The sequence below is a fragment of the Indicator indicator genome, chromosome 28, assembly GCF_027791375.1.
Source record: "Indicator indicator isolate 239-I01 chromosome 28, UM_Iind_1.1, whole genome shotgun sequence".
Lineage (NCBI taxonomy): Eukaryota > Metazoa > Chordata > Aves > Piciformes > Indicatoridae > Indicator > Indicator indicator.
The window spans coordinates 9,239,638-9,263,299 of record NC_072037.1 but is presented as its reverse complement, the minus strand read 5'-3'; the positions used below and the strand labels follow the sequence as shown (position 1 = coordinate 9,263,299).

General features: G+C 43.3%; 1 protein-coding gene across 1 annotated transcript; it reads right to left on the bottom strand.

The window, feature by feature from the left end:
- Positions 1–2,249: 2,249 nt before the first annotated feature.
- TRAF1 (TNF receptor associated factor 1) lies at positions 2,250–17,460 on the bottom strand. Its single transcript, XM_054393560.1, has 10 exons — positions 17,252–17,460; positions 16,651–16,735; positions 12,880–12,978; positions 11,072–11,233; positions 7,410–7,481; positions 6,595–6,660; positions 5,482–5,919; positions 4,689–4,866; positions 3,990–4,138; positions 2,250–2,465 (listed from the first exon to the last, which is right to left on the bottom strand). Exons 1-10 carry the CDS (start codon positions 17,458–17,460, stop codon positions 2,250–2,252), a joined length of 1,674 nt encoding a protein of 557 aa, XP_054249535.1.
- Between the last annotated feature and the right edge of the window lie 6,202 nt (positions 17,461–23,662).

Sequence of the window (23,662 nt, the reverse complement as noted above, 5' to 3'; positions counted from 1 at the left end):
AAGACCTGTCTGGATGCATTCCTGTGTGATCTGGTATAGGTGATCCTGCTCTGGCAGAGGGGGTTGGACTGGGTAATTTTTTGAGGTCCGTTCCAGCCCCTAACATTCTGTGATCCTGTGATCTTAAAGGTCTTTTCCAACTGAAACAGTTCTATGATTCTGAGTGCTGCAGCACTGCTCAGCTGTTTCTACAGCAAACTGCTACCAAAGTATCTCCAAGTTGCTCAATTTCCTATCTTACAGTGAAAATAGCACACAAACCTTTCTTAAGTTAGTGAGCTTTACTTAGGAAATAAATAAAATTGCTAAGAAAATATGAATGGTTGTAATAAATACAGCACTTGTCAGAATTACACAGCATGGAAAGCAAATATAGGCATATTACTCCCTGTGGTTGCAGGATTTGGCACAATACTGCAAAAGTAACTTTCTGTCCTTGAAAGAGCATTTTGAACATGGAAGACAGAAAAAGACAGACAGAGATTGTGTGTGTATGATGGCAAAGAATATCCAGTACCTTCCCAGACAAGCTTTGATAGATATTTGTTTACAGAACGAGTTATTTTGAAATGTGATACTTCATCACAACTAATTATTTTAAAGGCTGCTGTCCTGATAGAAATGAGAGATTAGAAAAATCTCTCCCTGTGCCAGCAGCCAGACTGGAGGTTAGTCACAGCACAGGGCACTTCACCAGCTCTGTTAGGCAGCAGTGGTTTCCATGGTTTGCAGAATAGAAGCGGACAAACAGTTTTTCCTTTCCCTTTATCTCTTGGCTTTGTGTTTTCAGTCGAGACATGGGAAATATTGCAAAGGAAAAATGCATCAAGTAACTGCATAAAGGCCTTTCACTTACACACACACACTTGCTCTGTCTGCAGGATCAGGCCTTGGGGCCGTACACAGCTGTCCCCTGTCCTGTGGAACAGCTCACGGTGCTGGACAGGCTACACTGCAGCGTGAGGCTGCTGGAAGTTCAGAACCTGCTGCATCAAAACCCAGCTCAGCTCCACTGGTTCAGCAGGGAATGAAGAAGGAGAGGCCTGCTTCTTGTTGGGAATAAGGTGCAGCATTTGAACTTCACATACATCCAGATATTCCCAAGCTTGATTTGCTTATATATAAAAATGTAATTATTCATTCCTTACCTCTACTTAAAAGAAAAAAAGACAGAAACATTTCCAGTAGTTACTTCTATTTTAGCATGTGCAAAGACTTTAAACATCAGAGCACATAAAAACAATTAAGCAATAAAAAATAGTATTTTCTGATAAGTCACTTGCCTTGAAGGTTCAGGAAGTCACTGAACATTTTGAAACAAAGCTGCTGAGGGGTCCTTCCCCCTGCCTGGACTGGCAGCTCTAGACTTCCCCAGTTAGTAACAACACTGAGAGCTCCACATCTGGAATGGGAAAGCCAAAAGACTCCTTTGGAAATACAAGAGGTCATTTCCCCAGGGCACAGTGTAATCTGGTCACTGAGTGCTGATGCAAGAGAACATCTCTTTACAGAGCACATAAATATAGGTCTGAAATAAATAGTAAGAAATAAATCATCTGGTATGAGGAATTCAAGATGCAAATGATATCCACAACTCAGTGCTTTCAAGGTCATCAATAAGCAAAACCAGAGACACCTCATCAGTGCCTCAGGGGAAGGAATCTGCCCGTGTCCCTGGTGGGGGAACAGCCAAAATCCCAGAGCAGGGCTGCCAGCCAGTGCAGGCTGCCAGGCACTCGCTCTGCACCTCCTGGGAAAGGGAGCTGGAAAAGGGATGCTGCTGGAGGGTGGGGAAAGCTCAGCATCACCCTTCACATCCCACTCATGAAGCCAGGGGTGCTAAAGGGAGGTCTGCAACACTCCCTGCCAGACACCCAAGCAGAATGACCCCAGGCCTGGGCCAGGCATGGGAGAGCACAGTGCTTGCTTCCACAACTGCATGTGCAGGGGATGGCTGCCAGCAGCATCTGAGGAGGAGTGTTGTCTGCTTGAGGAAAAAACCCCATCCTCAGCTGCAGCAGCACACTCCATGGGGCACCAGGCACAGTGCTCAGCATGCTCAGCAGCAGCCAGCTCTGGCCGGAAGATCTTCAGCTGATGGAAATCAATTGCAGGGAGCACAGGCTCAGGCCCTCTGGATATTGTGTACATATGAAAACTAACACAAGGTCTCAAGCTGATGAGTTTTTGTCTTGTAAACTAATGAAGTTCAGTGGGGGATTTATCAGGCACCCACATTTCAAGATTCACTAATTTGTTTCTATGATGCATTTAAGGAAAAGTGTGTCCTCTTTCACATAGGCATATTTAGGTGACTGTAATTTGGACAGAGGGAGGAACATGGGACAGCCACTTGCAACATTCATCTCGTTCACTGGTCTCTGAAATGAAGCAGAAGTCAAGTCTGGGCGAAATGCATCAATGATATGTTCCCTGTTATTTTGGTCAAGCAGCATAAATGTGACCTGAAAAATGGAATGCAGCAATGCTGAGTGACTGAACCAAAAAATAAACCAGCAAACATCAGAGACACAAGTGCAAACATGCTGCAAAAACTCTGCAAAAACAGCTGGATGCTCCATTGATAATTAAATACAAACTATAATGAACGTTTCACAACCTGCAAGGTCAGGGAGATTGTAACAGTTCCCAGATGAAGTATTTAAAACTCTGCCATGCACAAAATAAAGCAAGGAATTATTTCTTGGTAGAGAACTGCACAGTCCAAAGACTGTTTTTCTCTCCCTCTCTCCTGACAACTTAAACAACCCAGAGTTTGGTTACAGTCATTACATTGATTCTGTTATTGTGGTTTGGAATCAAAAGAAGCAGCTCAGTGGCCTGTACACAAATATGTGAAGACACAACCTAAGTATCAGTGTAGAATCTCCCCACCTCATTACCACTTCTATCAACTCAGTGTTCTTTAGCTTTAAAAGTGAAATGGATGTAATAATTTTGTAACACAGTGACGACTGGCTGCTAAATGGTAGAAAGGCTATTTAAATGAAAAGCTTAGGGAATTACTACCACACAGAGGCAAGGGCTACAACAGGGATCAGAACCCTGTGCATGCTTCCACTGCCTTTCTACCCATTGCTGCCATTATCAGACTCCCCTTACAAAATCACAGAATGGTTTGGGTTGGAAGGGACCTCCAAAGGTCATCTAGTCCAACCCTCCCTGCAGGTTCATCCTCCCCTAGATCAGGTTGCTCAGATCCTTGTCAAGCCTGACCTTGAAGATCTCCAGGGATGGGGCTTCAATTACCTCCCTGGGCAACCTGTTCCAGTGTTCCACCACCCTCATGGTGCAGAACTTGTTCCTAACATCCAATCTAAATCTATTCTTCTCTAATTTCAAACCACTGCTTCTTGTCCTATCACTGCAGGCCTTTGAAAACAGTCTCTTTGCAGCCTTCTTGTAGCCCCCCACAGATACTGGAAGGCCACTATTAGGTTTCCCCAAAGCTTTCTTCCCTCCAGGTTGAACAACCCCAACTCCCTCAGCATGTCCTCATACGAGAGATGTTCTAGCCCCCTGATCATTTCTGTGGCCCTCCTCTGGACCCACTCCAAGATCAGGGTCACACAGGACATCTATGATATGTTTGTAAGCAGAACCCTAAACTCATACCTCTGACACCTGTAAATCATAGGCAGCAAATCATGATTCACTCATAAACTGATACTATCTATCTATAGCAACAGCCAGAGAAAAGACAGGTCTCTGTCTTTAGCTCAGGGGGACAGAGGTTGGGACAGAATAAACACCAGTATTCCCCTGTCTGAAAAACCCCACAAGGCAAAGTATGGAATCGCAGGAGGAGCAGCTTCAGAGACAAATCATTGCCCACGATCACAGTATGGCTAGTTGCCATGGGAGAGGAAAATGGGAAAGCACTCCAGCTTCCACTGAACTCCAGAGAAAGCTCCTGGGTGTCCACTGAGTTTATGCTTGGATCCAATAGGAGAAGATGCCCTTCTTACCTTGTGTTTGAAAGGCCACGGGAGTAAAGCATCATAGTCTCCTTTCATGACAACGAAGAAAAGGGACATGTGGGTTCCTTTTCCTGTCCCATCCCCATTCAGATAAACCCTCAGGCAGACCTTGTAGCCATACTTTGCAGTGTAGAAAGCTAAAAATCAGAGACAAAGACATAATGAGTGTTCTGGTATATGGGAAAAGGTAGTGTGTGACGTGTTCTCCTACCACAGAGATGAAAACAGACAAATCAGTACACCCTGGAGACTACAAGCAATGAAAATCCACTGTCTGGAATCCTTTTAGTGCCTCACACCTCAGTGAAAATTACCTGTTATTAGCCACACAAGCAAATTTTACCTACTCAAATTACTTCTCACATGGGAGAGAAGTGCTACAGAAAACCACTGGGTACCATCAGGCACCACGCTGTGGGTTAGATGAGACAGATCCAGCAGATTGCCCTGCAAGCAAATGAAGTGGAGTGCAAACTGCAAAATGAAAGCTCAGAACAGAACTCTGTGGAAGAGCACATCACAAAGGCAGGAGAGCATGAAGCCTTCATATAAACAACATCTTAGTTTAGGAGCTATTTTAAAGGTCCTCCTGTGCAGGTGAGCAGAAGGAAGCACTGTTGTAGAGCAGTGAGCAGGTTTGCTAAAGGGCTGGGCTTTGCGAAGACACATATACATCATGAGTTTTACCTGGGGAATACAAACTGACTGTTCTTCCAGTCACAGAGTCCTGTAGCTTCCTGCCAACATCTGTTACTTTCCACAGAAAGACCCCATCATAGGAAGCTTGCTCAGAGAACAGAAGACTCTTATGGAGAGTGCTGAGGCCTGCGTCCTTCTGTGTCAGGCATCGGTGCAGCTCTGCAATCTAGAAAAGGCAGATCAGTTCTCAATCCCCTCCCCTTCTCCAGGCTGTTGTGCTGCAGAAGCAGCAGAATTATTCTGGAATCTCATGTTCTGGAAGGTCTCTTTTGACTTCTTAAGTGTTCTGGAAGGTCTCTTTTGACTTCTTAAGTAACAGTTAACTGGATAAATGGTTGTTTGGTCCTCCTGGAATAATGCAGCTTTAAGAGGATCAGTCAATTAAAAACCCACCTGGATGCATTCCTGTGTGACCTGCCCTAGAAGATTCTGCTTTGGCAGGGGGGTTGGACTTGATCTATGGAGGTCCTTTCCAACCCCTAACATTCTGTGATTCTGTGTCTTGCTTGCTCACAGTCTGATCATAGCAAACTCAGAACATTTAAAACTCTCAGGAATATCTAGGTACCTAAACCTGGATTTAGACAACAAATATTAGAGATGCCCCTTTCAAAATTTATCCAAAACACCAAAAAGATCCTGTAGATGTGTCTAGAACTTCTCACTTAACAGTTCAAATTACTCTGCCCATCCCTGTGCTGATCTGTACACCACCCTCCCTATGTCAGTATGTGTTATCTACAGAGCAAGCACTCAGACAGTGCTGCCCATCACGACTCACCTTCAGTTCAAGGCCTCGTATTAAATTTTGATCGAGTTCACTCTGTCTCCGAAAGGCTGCAATTTCCAAGTTTGAGGTCTCCACCTCTTTATTGAGCACTGCCACAATGTTCTCAAACACATGTAGCTTATTTTCTAGCTCAGAAATCACTTTTTCCCTCAGAAGCTGCTGTAGAACAGATTCCTCTTCAGAAACAGAAGATCCAGGGAAACAGTCTACTTCCACATCCCCACTGATGTCCAACCCCGCTGGGATCTGCAGTTCAGAGATGCTTTTTCCTGCACCATTCCTACTCAGTTCTGACTGTGGGATGAAGCTGTTTGCAGCCTTGGTAGCACTGAACAAGCTTGCCTTCAGCTGCCTTATGTACTGCAGCAGAAGCAGCATGTGGGCCCCAACTGCAGTTTTTTCATGCTCCTTTATCTTCTCCTTGCTTCCCTGTAAGAAGACATTCTCAATGCACTCTCCATACACCTACCACAACTGGCCTGGGGCCAAATCAAGCCATGTTCCCTTTAATTTCCTGGGAGAGACAGAGATGGAAAAACTGCGAAATACTGCAGCCAGCTCTCAGAGGAGAGATGGAGAGAGAAAAACCAACAAACCCTCTAATCTAAGGATCAGTTTAGTATGCATGTTCACACTGCACACAGGATATATAAAAAACCCCACAACTGGCTCCCAGTTCTGTATTAATCAGGACGCCAGCAGAGTCCCAGCAAGATTCTCAAATAAGCCAATATTTAATACACATACTGTGCACAAAGGATGAGACAAGGGAATGGTTGCCAACTAAAATACAAAGAAGACCCTGTTTTAAGAGGTGTTATTCCTGAAGAGAATATCTAAACCAGAGCAGAACAGCACACCTGATAAACCAGCAGAATTGGAACAAACATCTATGAATGCACAGAGCAGCACAGGCTGAGCTACACCTTACACCCACCTTGTAACCATGGCAGTTCCAACATCACCTCTGCTAAATTAGAGACTTTCTGTCTTTTCTTAAAGATAAATTTAAATCCAGGTCTACTACCTTGACCACAAAGGCAGGCTAGACCAAAGGCACTGTGCTGAGTTGTACACCACTGAGACCCTCCCGAAGACACTCACCTTAAATGAACAGCCAACTTCAGAAAAATAACATCCATCCCTGCTGATTAAGGGTGCAGAGCAGTTCTGTTGAAAAAAAATATTTTAAAACCCCAAACAATTAAAAGTGATTATTGTATTTACCTACAACCAACCAGGCTACAATCCCAGAAGCTATAAATCAGTTTAATTCAAGCCAAGGAAATACCACAGCTTCCAGTGTCCAACCAGCTTTGAAAATTCATTGATAAATCAGTCAAGAGGGTGGTTGATTGCAAGTTTCTTGCAGACAGCCTGGCAGTTAAGTGTCCATCTAACTGACCTCATAATGATGTACCATAATTCAAGAAACCACAGTGATCCCCTGGCAACAACTTCTCATAGGTAAGATGCCAATAAGCAAAGTGATCCACTACAGTAGGGACCACCATGGCCACAGCTATTCCAAACCTCATAAAGAAGGCACAGAAGAGCTGTGTCATGCAGTATGTCCTGGGCTGTGGCTCTATCAGCCCAAAACCTCTCCCTGAGGTTCAGGTTTCTTCTCCCTCACAACTAGAAGCATGTCTCTTCAAATACACTGCTAACCAGCAAATTCTTCTTTTGTTTATGGGGGTCTCCTTGAATATTTGAAACAAACATTTCCCCATTTTTCTAAGACTAATTGAGAAGATAATTTAATGAAGTTAATCATTGGAGCAGAGAAGAGAAGACAGTGAGCAGAACTGTGCTGGGATGTAGAAAGTGCCCAGAGAGAACTGCCATATCTGACAGTGTTCTCAGATGTTCATTTAATGGGTACAAAGCTGTAATGTATTCACTCATCTTTTACCTACCTTCTCCTTTGATGTTGTTTCTGTTTGCATACATTTTTGTTCCCTACATAAACTGCCTTCACATGAATGTTCCTGTTATTAAAACAACAAGAAAAGAATTCAGTACGTTAATAAAATCATTGAGCATCTTTATTTAGGAGCCTTTGAAATAAAGCTTCTGTTTGGGAATGCTACTTCCCTTTTACAAAACTCTGGGGATTAGGGAGGCTTTTCTACAAGAAATTCTGTGTCATGGAAAAAAAGTTTACAATAAGTTTCTTGCTCTCTTCCTGGAAGGTGAGGATTAAGGAAGAGTAAAAGAAGGAAAGGTAACTTCCCCAGGAGCACTCTGACATGCAGCACAACACAGGGTGCAAAATCCTTTGCCCATGTGCAGACAGTGCCTGCTCTGGGCCTCACTATGCAGCAGGCTGCTAAGTGCTCTGGCTTCTTTTCAGAGGAAATGATGTCCAGAAATCAGGGACCGAAGCACATCTGCTAACAGCAGGTGCTGCTGTCCCCTGTCCAACGACCTGCAGACTCAGAGGTCTCTCAAGCTGAGCCTTTAAGCTGATTACTCTTCAGCCTAGCAGGTGTGCTCAGTGATGGCTCTGCAGATGCAATACCTGGTTAAGTGCAAGTACAAAGCCTGATCTTTCACTTCTGGGGCCCAGAGCTTTAGGAAACTACTTACAGATGCTTTGCAAGGTCACCCTGGGAAATCTGATGCAAGATTGGCAATGCACAAGTCTTGTCCAGTTCAAACCATAGCTATGTGCATCTACACATAGCTATAAGCAATGACATGCTGGTGGATTACAGAACAGAAAGCAACTGTACAGGAAACTCAAATATAAACTCTTCTTGAATTGACTTCATATAGATTGCTTAATGTGCAGATCCTTCTTGCATCCTGCTTGTTAACATCTGAAGGCTGGAATCCAAATTTTCCATCACAATGTGCTAATGCAAAATGCATTACTGCTAGCATGAGACTTCCTGCCATTTCTGGCTCCAAGTAATCCTAAAGTAATCCTCCTGCTGCTGCTTCATACAACTGGAATATGTGTATTTAACACAGCAACTGTCAACTTCCAATTCATATTGTTCAGGTGGGGCTGTCTTTAATCTTTATAAACACCTCTGCAGGCCACTTTGTTTCCTACAGCAGTCTAGAAATTGTTTGACAAAGCCATTCCAGCAATCTCCAAGTCTCCCCTGAAAAATGTCCTGAGGTTTCTCTTTCAATGCTCAGAAATACAGCTGCAGGTTTTTCTCAGCCTCTAACTCCTTTTTTAAAAGTCTGTATCTTAGCTATTGCAGAAGGTGTGCCTTTATTTTCTCCCTTTCTACTGTCTGACTCCTTACAATCACTGATTTCTTGAGGGGGAGAGAGGCTTGTGGGAAGTTTTTTTTAAAGTATGGAAATAAAAGAACTCTCAAGATCAGTAACTGAGGTGGAAAGAGTAAGAGAAGTGCCCAAAACTTACTGCTTTCTCCCAGAGGATTGTGGATACATGGAACACACACAACTACCAAAATTCATATGCCACATGACTACAAATTTAATAAAACAGTTCCTGTAACCAGGAAAATTCCAATTTTACCAATTAACTAAGGCAGGCAGAGAAAAATGAACATCTCAAGGCAATTCCTCTGCTTGGTTGCCAAGGTATCCTAACCAGAAAGTTAATTTGATGACAGCTAACCAGAATGGGTGGAAGGAAAACAGATCTTCACTGCAAGAACACAAAGCCTGCTGAGGTGCACCTGTGGTATCACAGACCTCTGAAAAGAAGGGTGCTCAGGGAGTACTCACACAGCTGTGGTTTCCTCCTCCAGCCTGTCAACTGCACTCAGGAAGGCTGAAAGGGATTGAGTATTGCCACCTTCTGGTATTTACTGTTTCTCTGAGACATACACTGGATGTAGCACTGGTAAAAGGTGCCTGGGTGCAGATACTCTTCTCTCTAAGTTAGTAAGATATGAAGTGCACATGCAAAAGCTTCCCAAGCAGCAGGTGTTAGGAGCACCTTGTTCTTACTCCAGAAAGACTGTTACCCTCAGGCTGATTAATTCTCACAGCTCACTGCTTGGAAAGGCATAAATCTGTGGCAGTTACAACTTGCAAGGCTATCCACTCCTACTTACTTCAAGCTACATTTCTGAGATATTTGCAACAACCCTCCTGTCATGTAGGGCTGGCATCACTGTGCCTCCATCCCAGGACAGAGCACCAAGGTTGGTAATTATTCTCTTTGCATCATCTTGAGGGCAAAATCTATGGTGGAGTCACCATCCCTGAAGCTGTTCAGCGACTGTGTAGAAGTGGCACTTTAGGACATGGTTTAGTGGTCATGGTGGTGTGGATGGTTAGGCTTGATGATCTGAGAGCTCTATTCCACCCTTAATGATTCTATGATTCTGTATTTCATTATGGTATACCCCAAAAGAGTGTGGGCCAACATTTTGTGTTATACTAGAGCCCAGAGGCACTGAGGTTAGGTAGGGCTGGGATGAGAACGTTTTCCAAACTTTCAACACACAGAGCATCTCTCATTCATCCTGCTGTTGCTTTGCTCCAGGAGTTTTTAATCACAAAACATCCTAAACAACAGATGATGTGCTTCAATCAAGAGGCTGAGAAGTGTGTTGCTGAAGCTACATCTCTTTGTATCAGAACAGACAATTTTCTGTCACTATTCATCTGCCCCACCACACCATTTCCTTCTTCATCAATGCAGAATATTTTCTGTCAGTCACTTTATGCCCTCATGCCACTCCCAGAATTTGTGCCATGCTGCATTTACAAAAATAGGTAAAAACAAAGAGCATCTTTTATTTGAGTTAAAATGAATGTATAAAACACTTCAAACCTGCAAGTCAGTAACACACAGAGTTGCCCTGCAATTGTAACTTTGAGCATCAACTGAGAAGGTCACTGCTTTTAGGAAAGAATGCAAGAGGTTTAGTAACAGAAGCTTACAATTTTGATGATCAGCTACAATCTTGTGACAAAAGGAAAGAAAAAGGTTGTTTTAAACAGGATTTTGAGCAAATGCTGGGGACAGACAAGTTGTTACCATGTGTGTATGTGTATATAGGGTACATACATAGAAGTTTTGCAACTCTCTGTCACAACAACGAAAAACACAACTTAAACGTAAGAAATATGTAGTAAATATGTTTAAACAGTCAGCAAGAAATTAGTGGCAGATTTAGAATCTTTCTGCTCTGCAAGGACACTGCTGCTCATCTGGAGAGTTGTATCTAATCACACCTAATAGAAATACCCTGACAAAGTCCTGCCTTACACATTTGTGGGCAGTTTTAGTTTGAGTCAAATTCCAGCCACTTCCAAGATCTCTCCCCTGCCACTGTCTGTGTCCTTCTGCTTCTTCCCTACCCCATGCTGGGATACATGCTGTGAGACAGGAGCTGAAACATGGGCTGCCCAAGCCCTGGATGAGCACCAGATATTTTCCTCTCTGTTGTAACAGAGCAGACCAGCAAATGCAGCTCATTTTCCCCTCCAACACACACATGGAAAAATTAGCAAAGTCAGGAAAATGAAACATTCTCCAAGTGGAATAGCATTCATGAAATCAAGACGAAAAATGTCACGATAGATTATTTAAGACATTAATACAAAGCCCTAATTTGAAACAGAGAAATGTTCTTACTTGGTATTCACTACTGGATAAGCTCTTCTTACACTTCTGACACATTGTCATGTTATTAACACATCCATTTTCCAAATGATCTGCAAGTTTCTTTCTCATGACCACGTGGCCACAACCAGTGTGGCAAGGGATTAAAGCATATTCACACAAACTCTGATGCTCCTGGAAGTGAAAAAAAGAAAAAAAAAAGAAAGAAAATAGAAAAAAAAAGTTGTAACCCAAAATGTATACTGCAGATAGATATTTATCTCTAAATAGCCTCTGTTCTGCCAGCCTAGATCTTTGCTTTGCATTTTTTCTAAGCTTGGGTAAAGTCTCACTCCACAATTTTGCTGAGGTAGTGAAAAATTCACTGACTTTACTGAGGCTTGTGTCTTAATTCTTAACTTAAAAAGCAAAATCAACAAACATTTGATAAATTCAAACTTGAATCCCCCCTTTAACTGTCTCTCTCCAGTGCTTTTGTTTAAAAACAACCTGATTCTGGTCCCAGCTTTTTTTCCTGGTTTTACAGGATCCCTAATTTTAAGCTTGGGGGTTTTCAGGGTGTTTTCTCAGGGGGAGGGGGAGGGTGTTGTAGGAGTTTGGGTTTTTGTGGGGTTTTGGGTAGGAGTGTTTTGAGCAATGAGGCCACTCCATTCTAGGATCAATATGGTTAGTCTGTTGACATCTCTGCACAGCATAAACAAATGGATGTCTGACAACAGCTATGCAACAATTAGGACACGACCCTTACCTACAGTCAAAGTAACTTTTAAAGTAACTTTTAAAACGTTGCCTTTTCACTGTTTGCATGCCCTCATCACAACAAGGAAAAACACCAGCATCTGCCTTTCAGAAGCACACCAACAGGTCTGCCTGCAGATTCTTAAGCACACAGTATCTCAAGAAACACCATTTACTCTGACCTCTTTTAGTGGAGCTTCTGCAGACACTGTGTCACAACTAATTTTGTCTTTGAAGGGAGATGGCTGTCCCCTACAGAACAGGCTCAGAAATGCCAATTTCAATCACACGCCCAGCTCTCAAATCAATTTTGCCTTGTATTCATGCTGAGAGGGCCTCCACTTCTCAAAACTATGAGGCTAAAGAAACAGGGCGGATTTTTCCTTAAAGAGGAATCCACCCAAACAGAACATTTGTGCAAAATCAGCAAAGGCAAGGCAGCAGCACCTCAGATGCTTTTCAGACCCAGCCATACAAGGTACACAGCAGACTCCTTCTTCTAAATGCAGAAAACCCCTCTGTGGCTACACCAAAATAGAGCTGCTTTAGTATCAGAATCATCTGCATGTTTTCATTAATCCCATTTGCACAGCAGATTCCCAAATCATGCCCATTTAAGTATTTCACCTGGGGCATTTCACACCAGTCTCAAAAGCATGGTGAGCACATTCAAGCAGAAAGAGTCATTTATGCAAAAGGAAATTATTTCTCTTTTAAAAATATACCAAGGATATTGCCCATAACAGCGTTCTGGAGACTGAAGTATTCTGGTCTGTCAAAACCTGCTTGTAGCATTTTTCCATTTAAATAATAAGTAAACTACTGGGATAAGAAACCATAGTTGATGTACCTTTGTGCAACATTAATTTTACAATCAGTCAAGATGTTCTAGACTTGGTCAAAGCCCTAAGTAAAGTTAATGGCATGGGTTTAGATACCCTGTTGGTATAGATCATGGCACTTGCACTGATTCTAATGAAATTGCATTAATTAGTGTTTGCTGAAAAGCTACTTTCATTGTGTTTCTGGCCCCACTCTAGTAGAAGTGCAAGTTCATTTCCATAAACTGCCTTTAAACCTACTTCAAAGTTTTTCATGATACCAGACCAACTGCATCCAAGGGTCACACAGTGCACTTTGAGCTCAGAAATCTCCTTATTAATGGCAGCATCACCAAAAGCCTGAAAAGCAAACACAGTAGAGGAAAAGAAACACACTGATCAGAAAGAACTCCAGACATAGGAATAAGATGATTGTGTCAACATTTCAGATCTTGACAAATCCCTTATTTTTTTAATGCACTTACTGCCATAAGACTCTAACACAGCAAGTTAATCTTGGTGTGGTGTAAGCCCAAATACATGATTAAATAATTTCTTTCCTATGGTTCAAAAAATAAACTACTTGATGTGATATGATTTACTGAAAGTATGCCTAGCCAACTGCAGCTATTATTTTAAGTTTCTTTGCTCAGAAGCCTGAAATATTTCACATGCAGTGAACGTGCTGACAGGACCCTAACTAGAGGGTGCTGCCATGTGCCACTCTTAATGAATGGGTTTCATTATTGGGGTCATTAACACCTCCTAAACGTGCTGCAGAGAGGACTTGAGACTGTTCTGCAGTGAGAGCAGTTTCTCAGGCCATGGCTGTTTCCATTTAGTATGGCACTGTGCACTAAAGAAATGCAAACCATATGTGAGTGGGGTTTGTTTGCACTACATAAGGTTTTTTGTGTTAACCATGACAAACTGTACAATTATTATGTAGATTACCAAACTACACACTTAATATTACATCTGCACAATCAAAACAGGTACAACTGACATAAGAACAAGCTCTACTGAAGTTGATGATGTGTTGCTAATTTCACAAGGGAGTGCTGCAGATTTCCCATGTCACAGCAGGGAGCGAGGCAAGAACCTGGGGAAGAAGCTTTGTAAATGGAAGAAAATATTTACAAATGACGCCCACACTGCAAGAAAGTTACTGAAATTCTACACAACAAGCTAAGAAAACAAGCAAAATTATCAGAATCCACATTCCTGATTAGTTTTTTAAAACCTAGATACAAGATGGTTTTACTTACCTACACTTGTCATATTTAATCCCCCTAAAGCAGCCCAGCCAACACTATGAAGGGTAACAATGAGATACATTTCTAGATGCAGAGTCTCATAGAAACTCATTTCCTACGGTCCAGAACTCTGCAGACAAATTGCAACTCCACACACACACACAAATTTAAAAACAATTGGGTAGGTTGTACAGAATCATGTCTGGGAGAGTTTGTGTGATGTGCTAGCCATCAAGGTACAATTAGTTTTCACTCCCCACCCTCTAAAACATTCTAGCCTAATCTATGAGCAAAATCAAAGAAAAGAAATTCAAGTTATCAGGCACATGGTAGCTTGTGTCATAAGAGAAAAACTCAAGGAATTTCCTGGCATTACAAAACAGATAATTTACAATATATTTAACTCCAGGGACAGTCCCAGCAGTGCATGAGTTTCTTACTGCTGTGTGCATTCCCCGTGCTTGTTGTTTCACACTTGTAGTTGCTAAATTACTACGGCCACTACTCAGGTGAAAAATAAGGTAGGAAATCCTCATCTCCTCTTTTATCCACACAGGTCACTGCTTCAAAATACTCAGCTGAACTTCTGCCCTCTTATCTGGGAACCTGAGTTTGCACCGAACTTTAGTAGGGACCTGAGTCAGACCCTCACAGAGTAAAATGTCAGACTCTCACTGACATAAAAGTGCTCTGGGTCAAACACAAGGAAACAGAAAACATTTCTCTCTCATTTGACACATCGTAGTCTCACATCTCCCTGTTTTCATTTTAGCTATGTTTCAAAGGAAGATGTTAGTGCAGGGGTTGCTGATGATTGCAGGTGGCTGTCATGGCACACACAGCTGCCAAGACCTGCTTGTCCCAGAGCTGTCTGTGACACAAGTGGAGGTGCCCTGCCATGTCCCCTCCAAAAAACGCTGCCAGATGCATTCCTCCCTGCCATTGTGACCCACATTAATGTGCACCTTGAAGCTTCCAGAGAGGGGAGGACTCTGGTCTACAGCTCATGTGATCATGAAGATCAATCAGCTAGTGATAAGTTTAACAAATGGATCAATCTGACCAGGATAAATCGAGACTTTTTTTTTTTTTCTCTCCAGCTAAGCTTGGCCCTCTGCAGTTGAACCAGGATCTACAGCTGCTCTAAAAACAGCCAGAGAGGGAAGAGACACAAAGCAGCTCATGTTCAGTTTAGAGCAGGGAATTCTCCCCTATGCCAGGCCCATGAATGACAGCAGAGAGGGTGTGTGCAGAGGCTTGGGAAGATGCCCTCACTCTTCTCATTGACTTCAGTGACAGATGCAGATGCTCAGTAACTGATACTGATTAACAGCACCATGATAACACTTGATGTTGTGTGGGAAGGGATCATAAATTAAAAGTGTAACAGGGAAGAAATAGGAGTTACCACAGAAATAAATCATAGGAGAAGCTAAGGCAAATACACATCCTCACAGGGCCTTGTGTAGGTGTCTTATTTCAAATATAAACACATAAACAGATAGCAGAGCAAATAAACATTAAGCAAAGCCACAGCAAAGGCAGAGCAGAGATCATCAGAAATAGATACACAGAATAAACCTGCTGAATGCTCTTCATTATTCATGTTGTTTACAAACTCCAACCACTTGCTGTAAGCTGATCTGTGCAGGCAGATCCTCATGCCTTCCTGATGATTGACTTCATCTGGACCCTCAACAGGCATAAGAATCTGCCCAAGCAGATCAGCTTGCAAGAGTGACTGTTTACAGCAACCCACCCACAGATTCTGCAGAAAGTCCCAGCAGCCCTAGTGAGAATCCCAAGGTAGAGAAATCCCAAAGTTATTAGAGAACAGACATTCAACACAGAGTAGAAAGTTCATAAGGGTTTAGCTGTACCTATTTGTGGTTACATGATGCAGGGAATTCTGTTACTGGGAAATCTATGGCAGAATTGAGGAGTTTTACTGAGCTACTCCAAGTTCAGCATTAACTGCAGTTTCATCATTTTGCTGCAGCCACTTCCTAAACCTTGCCTTTTACCTCACTGCCAGCTGCTTATTTGGTTTCAGTTTTCCTTAACAAATTTAGATAGAATGTGTGTCTCTTGGTATTCCTGCATGTAATCAGAAAAGAGGGGAAAAGACAAGCTGGAACTGAGCCCTGTGGCCCAGTATATACTCAGGATATGGAATAGTGCAGTGGTCTGCCTGGAAATTTACACAACAGCAAAAGAGATTTGCACTGTTAACTTACAGATTAGACATTTGCCAGTGCAGAGACTTTTATCTATTATTACATTCTGTTCTCTGTTTTCCACTATTTCCTCCAGATATCTTGGCTGTCAAAATACTTTCTAGGCAATTCAGATGGTTAGCTGACACTTTAGTTTTTTCTCTTAGAGCTGCTCCACCTTTAAGGTTGGTCACCTGTTTGAAGGGTACAGAGAACCATGAGATTGGAAAAGCCACTAGGATACTTACTAAGGATAGTCAGTAACAACTAGGAGGTATTATTACAAGTAGGACTGGTTACTTTGAGACAATAAAAAGTTAATTATACAGAAGAGTGCGGGCTTTTATGCTGCAGAACCTGATGGACATGGAAAGCCTTAGGTTGCCATTACACTTTATTAAAAGCTGTGGGAAATCCAAATGGCTAAAGCATAAGTTAAAATGTGTAACTATCAGTTGCTATCACGTTTTACATTATTCTCTCCTGAACTGTAGCCCAGTGCTGTCTGCAGAGTAGCCCAGAGAAAGGTTAATGGTGATGAACTGTGAACTGCAACTTACCCTTTCTTCTGCCAGCAGGCTTTCCTCACTCAAAGTGCTGGGATCTTCCTCCTTACATTTCTGGCAAATTGCATTTTTATTGTTTCTGGCAAAAAAAAAAGAAAAGAAAGGGGAATGAAGTATCTGGTTTTCAGCTTGTCCAGGACAATGGATGTTACTGTTTGTTACTGATGGCAGCAGCACCTTAACATGTACTGATCTAGCTGAATTATAAAAATAGAACTCTCAGATAACATTTATTAAAATCCCATAACATCACATATCAAAGGACTGTAAAGTCCCATGGAAGTACTAAGTCAGTCTTGTACTCGTTCTTCAAGGTAAAATCAGAATCATTATCTCACACTTACAGGTATAAAAATTGATACCTGTCAAGCCCAGTAATCCAGCCTTCCCCACCCTCTAGATTTCCAAACTGGAAACATGAAGGACATGGTGTAGTAGCCTGCAGTCCCCCACAGTTAGTACCTCCAGACAGTAAAATGACTGTGGTCCAGCAGGCCAGGTAGCTACAGACTCAGCTACTGAGCTCAGTGGCACAACACAGCTTGCAGTCACAGAATCCACCACGGTGATGTAACCCTCTGAGGCAAGGACCTACCGTACAATCCAGGAGAGGCAGGCTGAGCAGTACCTGTGCCCACAGAGTGTCTGCAGGGCTTTCTTCAGAACGTTATTGCAGCTGCTGCACAGGTACTTCTGATCAGGCACATCCTCACAGATGTTATTGGGATATCCAAAAGGAAATTCGTTTTCATCAGGGGAAGAGCCAGGGACATCCTGTGGGCCTCTAGTTGTCAGTTCAGCCATCTGAAGCAAACTACTGTCAGAGACAGGATAAAAAAAATGAAATAAAATAGATGCTCAAAAAAGCAGACACAGCTCACTTTGATGCGAGAGGGTGTATCAGGCATCGAAGTCCATGAGCAGCTCCAAACCTGTGCAGTAGTCTGGTGATCTGTTTAACTGAGTCTGCAGCTGGCATGCGTGACTAAATGTCACAGTGGGGTTTGACTAGGTACCAGCAGGAAATTACTGTACAGATTTAAAATTTCCCTCAAACACATCGTGAAAGAGACAGCCTATTAAAATAAAAAGTTGGGGGGGTTCTTCACAGAGTTTTTTAGCTTGTAGAAGGATGAAGCAGTGCCATCACCTCAGAGCTACAAATCCTATCAGCCCACACCACAGAGTAATTTCCTGCAGAGTAAATCCCCAACCACCTTCAATTCCCAGCAGCCAAAATCCTTGATGTTGAAACTGAGCACCTGATGTGTTTACAGTGACTTTCCTGAAGTCATAAAAATGGTGGTGAAATGGAAAATGAAAGCTTTTTGTGAACTTGAGATTAACACTTGTGCTCTTACCAGATACACCTCAAGCCACACGTGCCAAGGTGTCATGCACGTTCAATGCTGGTTTTAGTTAATGAGAGCTGTGCAGCTGAGTATTTTTGGAAGTGCAACCAAAACTGGTTCTGGTGTCTCCACAGTCATTTGGAAAGTTCAAGAAAGGTTTTCACCCAGGGACCTGTCACAGTTTGATCACAAAAATGACTTTATAAATCTACTTCCTTCCACCCCCGCAATAACTGTACTGACACACAACAATCTATCTCAGCATTATCAAAAGTAACACTGACTAACAAGTCTTTAGGAAAACCAGACCAGGAGTGCCAGGGCCAGGCTGGGCACAGGAGCAGCAGTGTGACTGCCATGTGGAGAACAGGGCATGCTCTGGACCTAACACAGCCCTCTTTGAAGAGCAGCACGCTCTGCTGCTGGCTTAGGCAGATCCCTTGGCCTCTCCAGGCATCTGATGGGGAGCTCAGCAACGAACGCAGGGGCTGCCCCATCTGCCAACAACCATAAATTAAACCTGGAAACACTAACTGTGCACACGCCAAGTTAATGAAGCTGTGCCAGAGGTGTGGTGGGTCGGTGCCCAGCTGAGGGGGATAGGGCAGACGAGCTGTGGCACTGTTTTCTGTGGGGATGCGCTGTGCTAACAGAGCCTGTCGGTTCCGTGGGTCTGGAAGCCACCCTCGCGGGTGTTTTTACACCGATAACGCCCGATAAAAGGGTAGCCCTAGGGCAGGGAGCTGGGCTGGTGGGCCCCAGCTCTGCTGTCACCCTCCGTCCCCATCCTCGGCTCAGCAGGAAGCAACGAGGGCGGCCGGGATCCTCGGGGCTGCCTCGGGGCCCAGATCCGTGTGCCCTGGGAGCCCACGGCCGGATTCCCCGCAGCGGTGCTGGGAGGAGCCCAGGCCGCGGACGGCCGAAGCGGGACCCCTTCTTCCCTCCTTCGCTCGCTGCCGCCCCCTTACCTGAGCCCGCCGGGCCCCGCAGCACGGAGCGGGCGCAGAGCCGCAGGGAGGAAGGGCGGCCGGGTGAAGGGGCCGGCCCTGGGGCGCCGAGTGGAGCTTACTGGGATCAGTGCTGCAGGCAGAAGAAACGCAGCCGGGCGGCTCGTCTGAATTTCGGCGATGCTGCCTCGCTCAGGCCGGGAGGAGCGGGGAACCCCAAAAGCAGCTCCGGGACCGGGGGGACGCAGCCTGGGTCCCGGCGGGCGCAGGGCTGCGGCGGGGCTGTCCCCAGGGAAGCTGACCGGCACCGACCCGCGGGGACAGGGATGGGGAATGCGTTAAGGAAAGGCCCGGGGGAGCAGGTTCCCCCAAGAGCAACTGAAATGGAGAATCGGTTTGTGTGGCTAGTTCCTGAAACTGGCGTGATTATGGCTGGCTGAGACGGGACCCGACCGTGCAACTCAGAAATTCCTCCCTACCCAGCGCCGATGACACTGAAGAAATGTCCCCTCCACACCTCTGGCCGCTGGGGGAAACCCACCACCCCCAGTAAAGGAGTAGGAGACTTGGCTTTCCTACTGGGAAACCTCCAGCAATCCTCACCATGCCTCATCCTCCAGCTGCTCTCAAATGCAGATAATATTTACAACACAAGTAATGTATGCAAATCCTTTTAAGATGCTGGCAGTGCAGTGAAGATTTCTACAAAGCAATGTTTCATTGTCAGAAAAGGTTCTTTACCCCTCCCAAAGTGCACTATGAAATCACACACTGCAACTCTGCCTGCTAGGATTTGGTCAGAAAAGAGAAAAGTTGCAGATGGAAAGCTCTTAGCTCTTAACTGTGAATGAAACTTGAGGGAGTGAGTCCTAACTAAAAAAATAAAAAGCAGAGGTGGCTCTAGATGCTTCATTTGGCTTGTTGCTCTGCTGCTGAGCAGGCTCAGGGGATACCTTATTGCTCTCCACAGCTACCTGAAAGGAGGTGGTAGTGAGGCCAGTGCTGGCCTCTTCTCCCAAGTAACTAACGACAGGACAAAAAGCTATGACCTCAAGATGTCCCAGGAGAAGTTTAGATGAGATATTAGGAAGAATTTCCTTACTGAAGGAGTAATGAGGCACTGGAATAGGCTGTCCAGGGAGGTGGTAGAGTCACCATCCCTGGAGGTGTTCAGAAAACAAGTAGATGTGGCGTTTCAGGACATGGCTTAGTGGTCACAGAGGTGCCGGGTAGAAGGTTGGACTTGATGATCTTAGCGGTCTTTTGCAAAGTTAATGATTCTATGATTTACAAGTGTTCAAATCCAGGCACCTTGTGACTTATACAAAAGTTGACAAGAAGGTTATTACTGATCCATGGGCATCTGCCTGAAGCCTGACACCTTCCTACCAGTGTGTCCACTGGTAACAGTTCCACATCTGGGAAGAGCTGCCCTGGGTGACTGGCCCCCTGACACAATTACAGATTACCAAATACAATACCAAACAGACTGCAGCTACATTGAATGAAAGACGGGAAGGAGAGCAATTTCTGGGCTCAAGACATAGCCCTTCCTCAAGCAAGCAAAGTCCATGCCATAGTGCTTTATGTTGTATTGCTGAAAGAAATACTGGACTTAATTCCAGAACTGTTTTCTCTAAACATCTACATTTGTGTTTTCATGAAGCAAAGAGTATCCATAGGCTCTACTCACACAGTTGACTCAGCTCTTATTATTGCCTTTATGATGTTATTCTTTATCACACATTCCTCTGCTACACACTTATTGTGGTTATTGAAATTTACCAGAAAAAAAATCTATTAAACTTTCACCTTCTTGTCTCAAAAGGACAGTGTCAAACAAAGCAAGAATAAACAAAACATCCTTCTAGACTTCAGAAAGTCAGTTTAGTTTAAAACCAAATACATCCAAGGGAAAAAAAAAAACCTCTAAAATTACAGCTAGGAGATATATTTAACCTATTTATAGAGCTGGAAGTCTATGTACACACAGGAACAATTAATCTTGTAAGTGTACAGTACTGTGAGGATATTATAAGCACCAAGCCTGGCACTGCTTGCAGAAGAGGTGCTAAAGAAACCCATAATAATACCAACCCCTCCCCACCCCAAAAAAAAAAAACAGGATGAAAAATGTTTCTACAAAATAAGCAAGATTAAAAATTTCAGTCATCTTTGTGGTAAATTGTAAATAACAGGAAGCATTAAAAATACACTGAGCACCCAGTCAGACTGGCCCCTGACCTCTTCAGGGCAGATCTCTGCTCAGTTTTCTCTACCCTTCCCAGCTCTGCTGCCTGTAACCCATCACTCCCTTGCTGCCTGGGCAAGGTCTTTTCACATGTAGTCATAGGACTTGGGGACAAGTAATCACCATCTGCTGGTGCCTGTGATTTTAAATAATACAAATCCCATTCTTGCAAGATGTTTATCCAGAAAGTTTCCTACATTTGTGTCTGCAATGTCTTTATTAAAAATTAATCTATGGGCCAAATGCTATTTTCAGTTCCACCCTGTAGTCCCACAGGAATCAGGATGTAAAACTGTTTCCAAAAGGATTTGATCCTTCACTTTGTCGGAAAATCCTTTTTTTTACTTTCTCTTGAGCTAGACAGGCTTTTGACAAGTGACAGTTGTCCAGTTCTGGGCTTCCCAGTCCTAGAGGGACAGGGATTTGCTGGAGAGAGTACACAGAAGGGCTACAAAGGTGATGAGGGGACTGGAACATTTCTTATGAGGAAAGACTGACAGAATTGGGGCCTTTTAGTCTGGAAAAGAGCAGACTGAGGAAGGGGTCTCATTGATACTGATCAGTACTTAAAGGGTGGGTGTCAGGAGGATGGGACCAGTCTTTTTTCAGTTTAGATTGGATATTAGGAAGAATTTCTTTACTGAAGGAGTAATGAGGCACTGGAACAGGCTGCTCAGAGAGGTTGTGGAGTCTCCATCTCTGGAGACATTCAAAACCCTCCTGGATGTGTTCCTGTGTGACCTTCTCTAGGTGACCCTAGAGACCCTAGCAGAGGGGTTGGACTCGATAATCTCCAGAGGTCCCTTCCAAATCCCATCATTCTGTGATTCTGTTACAGGATTTTATTTTTTTTAAGGCTTTAACAATTTAAAAATGATGATGCAAATGAAATTGTCATTACAGGGGGAGGTAAACATAAGCCTGAAGGAGCCATTGGCAGAGTCAGTTTTCGGGTCTCTGGCTGGCTGACTCCCACACATCACTGAGTGTGGTTGGATAAACCACTGGCCTAATGAATGCACCCAACTCTCCTCTGTGAAGATTTCCTTCCTTTTGTAAAACATTTGGATCTCAGCAGATGAAAAGCACCATGTGCAGTGCAGTAATGCTGTCACAGCACGAGGAATGACTAATTTACCAATGTGATTGTGCAATTATCTGATCATACACAGCCATGGTACCCAAAAGTATAATCCTTTTTTAAGAGCCAAGATGTTACAAGATTTGATGATGAAATTGTGGAAGAGGAAAAGGATGTCAGTCTCATTAAAGTTATTTTTAAGGCTTCTAGTTCAAATGTTGACATCCACCTATGTGAAGACTTTCCCTACTCATACTTGCAGAATCGCATGTAATGTCTTTGCATTCCTACTTCCTTCTCTCCACTTCTCTGTGCTGTAAACAGAGTTGTAGATGCTCTAAATGCAGAGTCATCAGGGCTAATGTATTAAATGAAGTTTAAAATCTATGGGCAAGGTGGGATGTAGTATGGCCTGAAACACTTGCTTTGTTTTATGGTTAGGGTTGTTAAAATTCATTGCAAGTTCATCTGGCACAAGCAGGATGTGAGTTAGTTTCTGAAAAGATTTTTAAAGATAGTTCTGGATGTGGCTTTTCAAGCTTTCAGAATATAAAGAGGTGTAAGTTAACAATTTCAGAAAGATCAATGTTACCCTAACAGGTCAGTTTCTGTTTCGAGATGAAGGGGCCTAGATGCCTTCTTTCTGTGCTGTCAGCTTGCTCCTTTTTGCTTTAAGACCTCTCGAAAGTGATACACCTCTGTCATAAAAGGTGCTGAATTACACAAAGAAACTAGAGATAAGTTTTTGGTACTTTCCAAACTAGAGATATTTCCTCTGCTAAATTTCCCCCATATGAGATCAGTTAACCGAAAACAGGATGTGGCTCAGCAAGAGATTAAAATTTGAAGCTTAACTTCGTTGTAGAGCCATTCCACCAGTGCTTAGCATTGCAGAGCACTGTGCTACTATTTAAGGTGAAGGAGCATTTCTACATCCAAGAAAAAAAAACTTAGAAGGGAATATATTTAATATGGGTATTAACTTATTAAAATGATCTAAGGTCTTGAGATTTTTAATGAAACAGATTCCTTAGTACATTTAAAAATGGAATTTAGGCTCAGATGTTAAGTGTTTTAAAGACTGTAGTCAAAGTGCAAATAGCATTTCCAGGTCTGAGAATCTCACTTCAGAGAGATGCTTGAGATAGGGATGTCCCACTCTATGAAAATATAATTTTCAGTGAGTATAAATTGTCTGGAAAATGCACACATATTCTAGGAAACCCTGAAAAATTGGTAAAACACAGGGAGGAAAACTTGTCAGTAAAAAAGATCCAGCCCCCAGGAGATGCAGTACTTCTAGGAACTGGAGCTGAGTGCTCCAAGTCAAGATTCCTGCTCTGATATTAAATTGTTCTTTAACTTCTGTGCTATT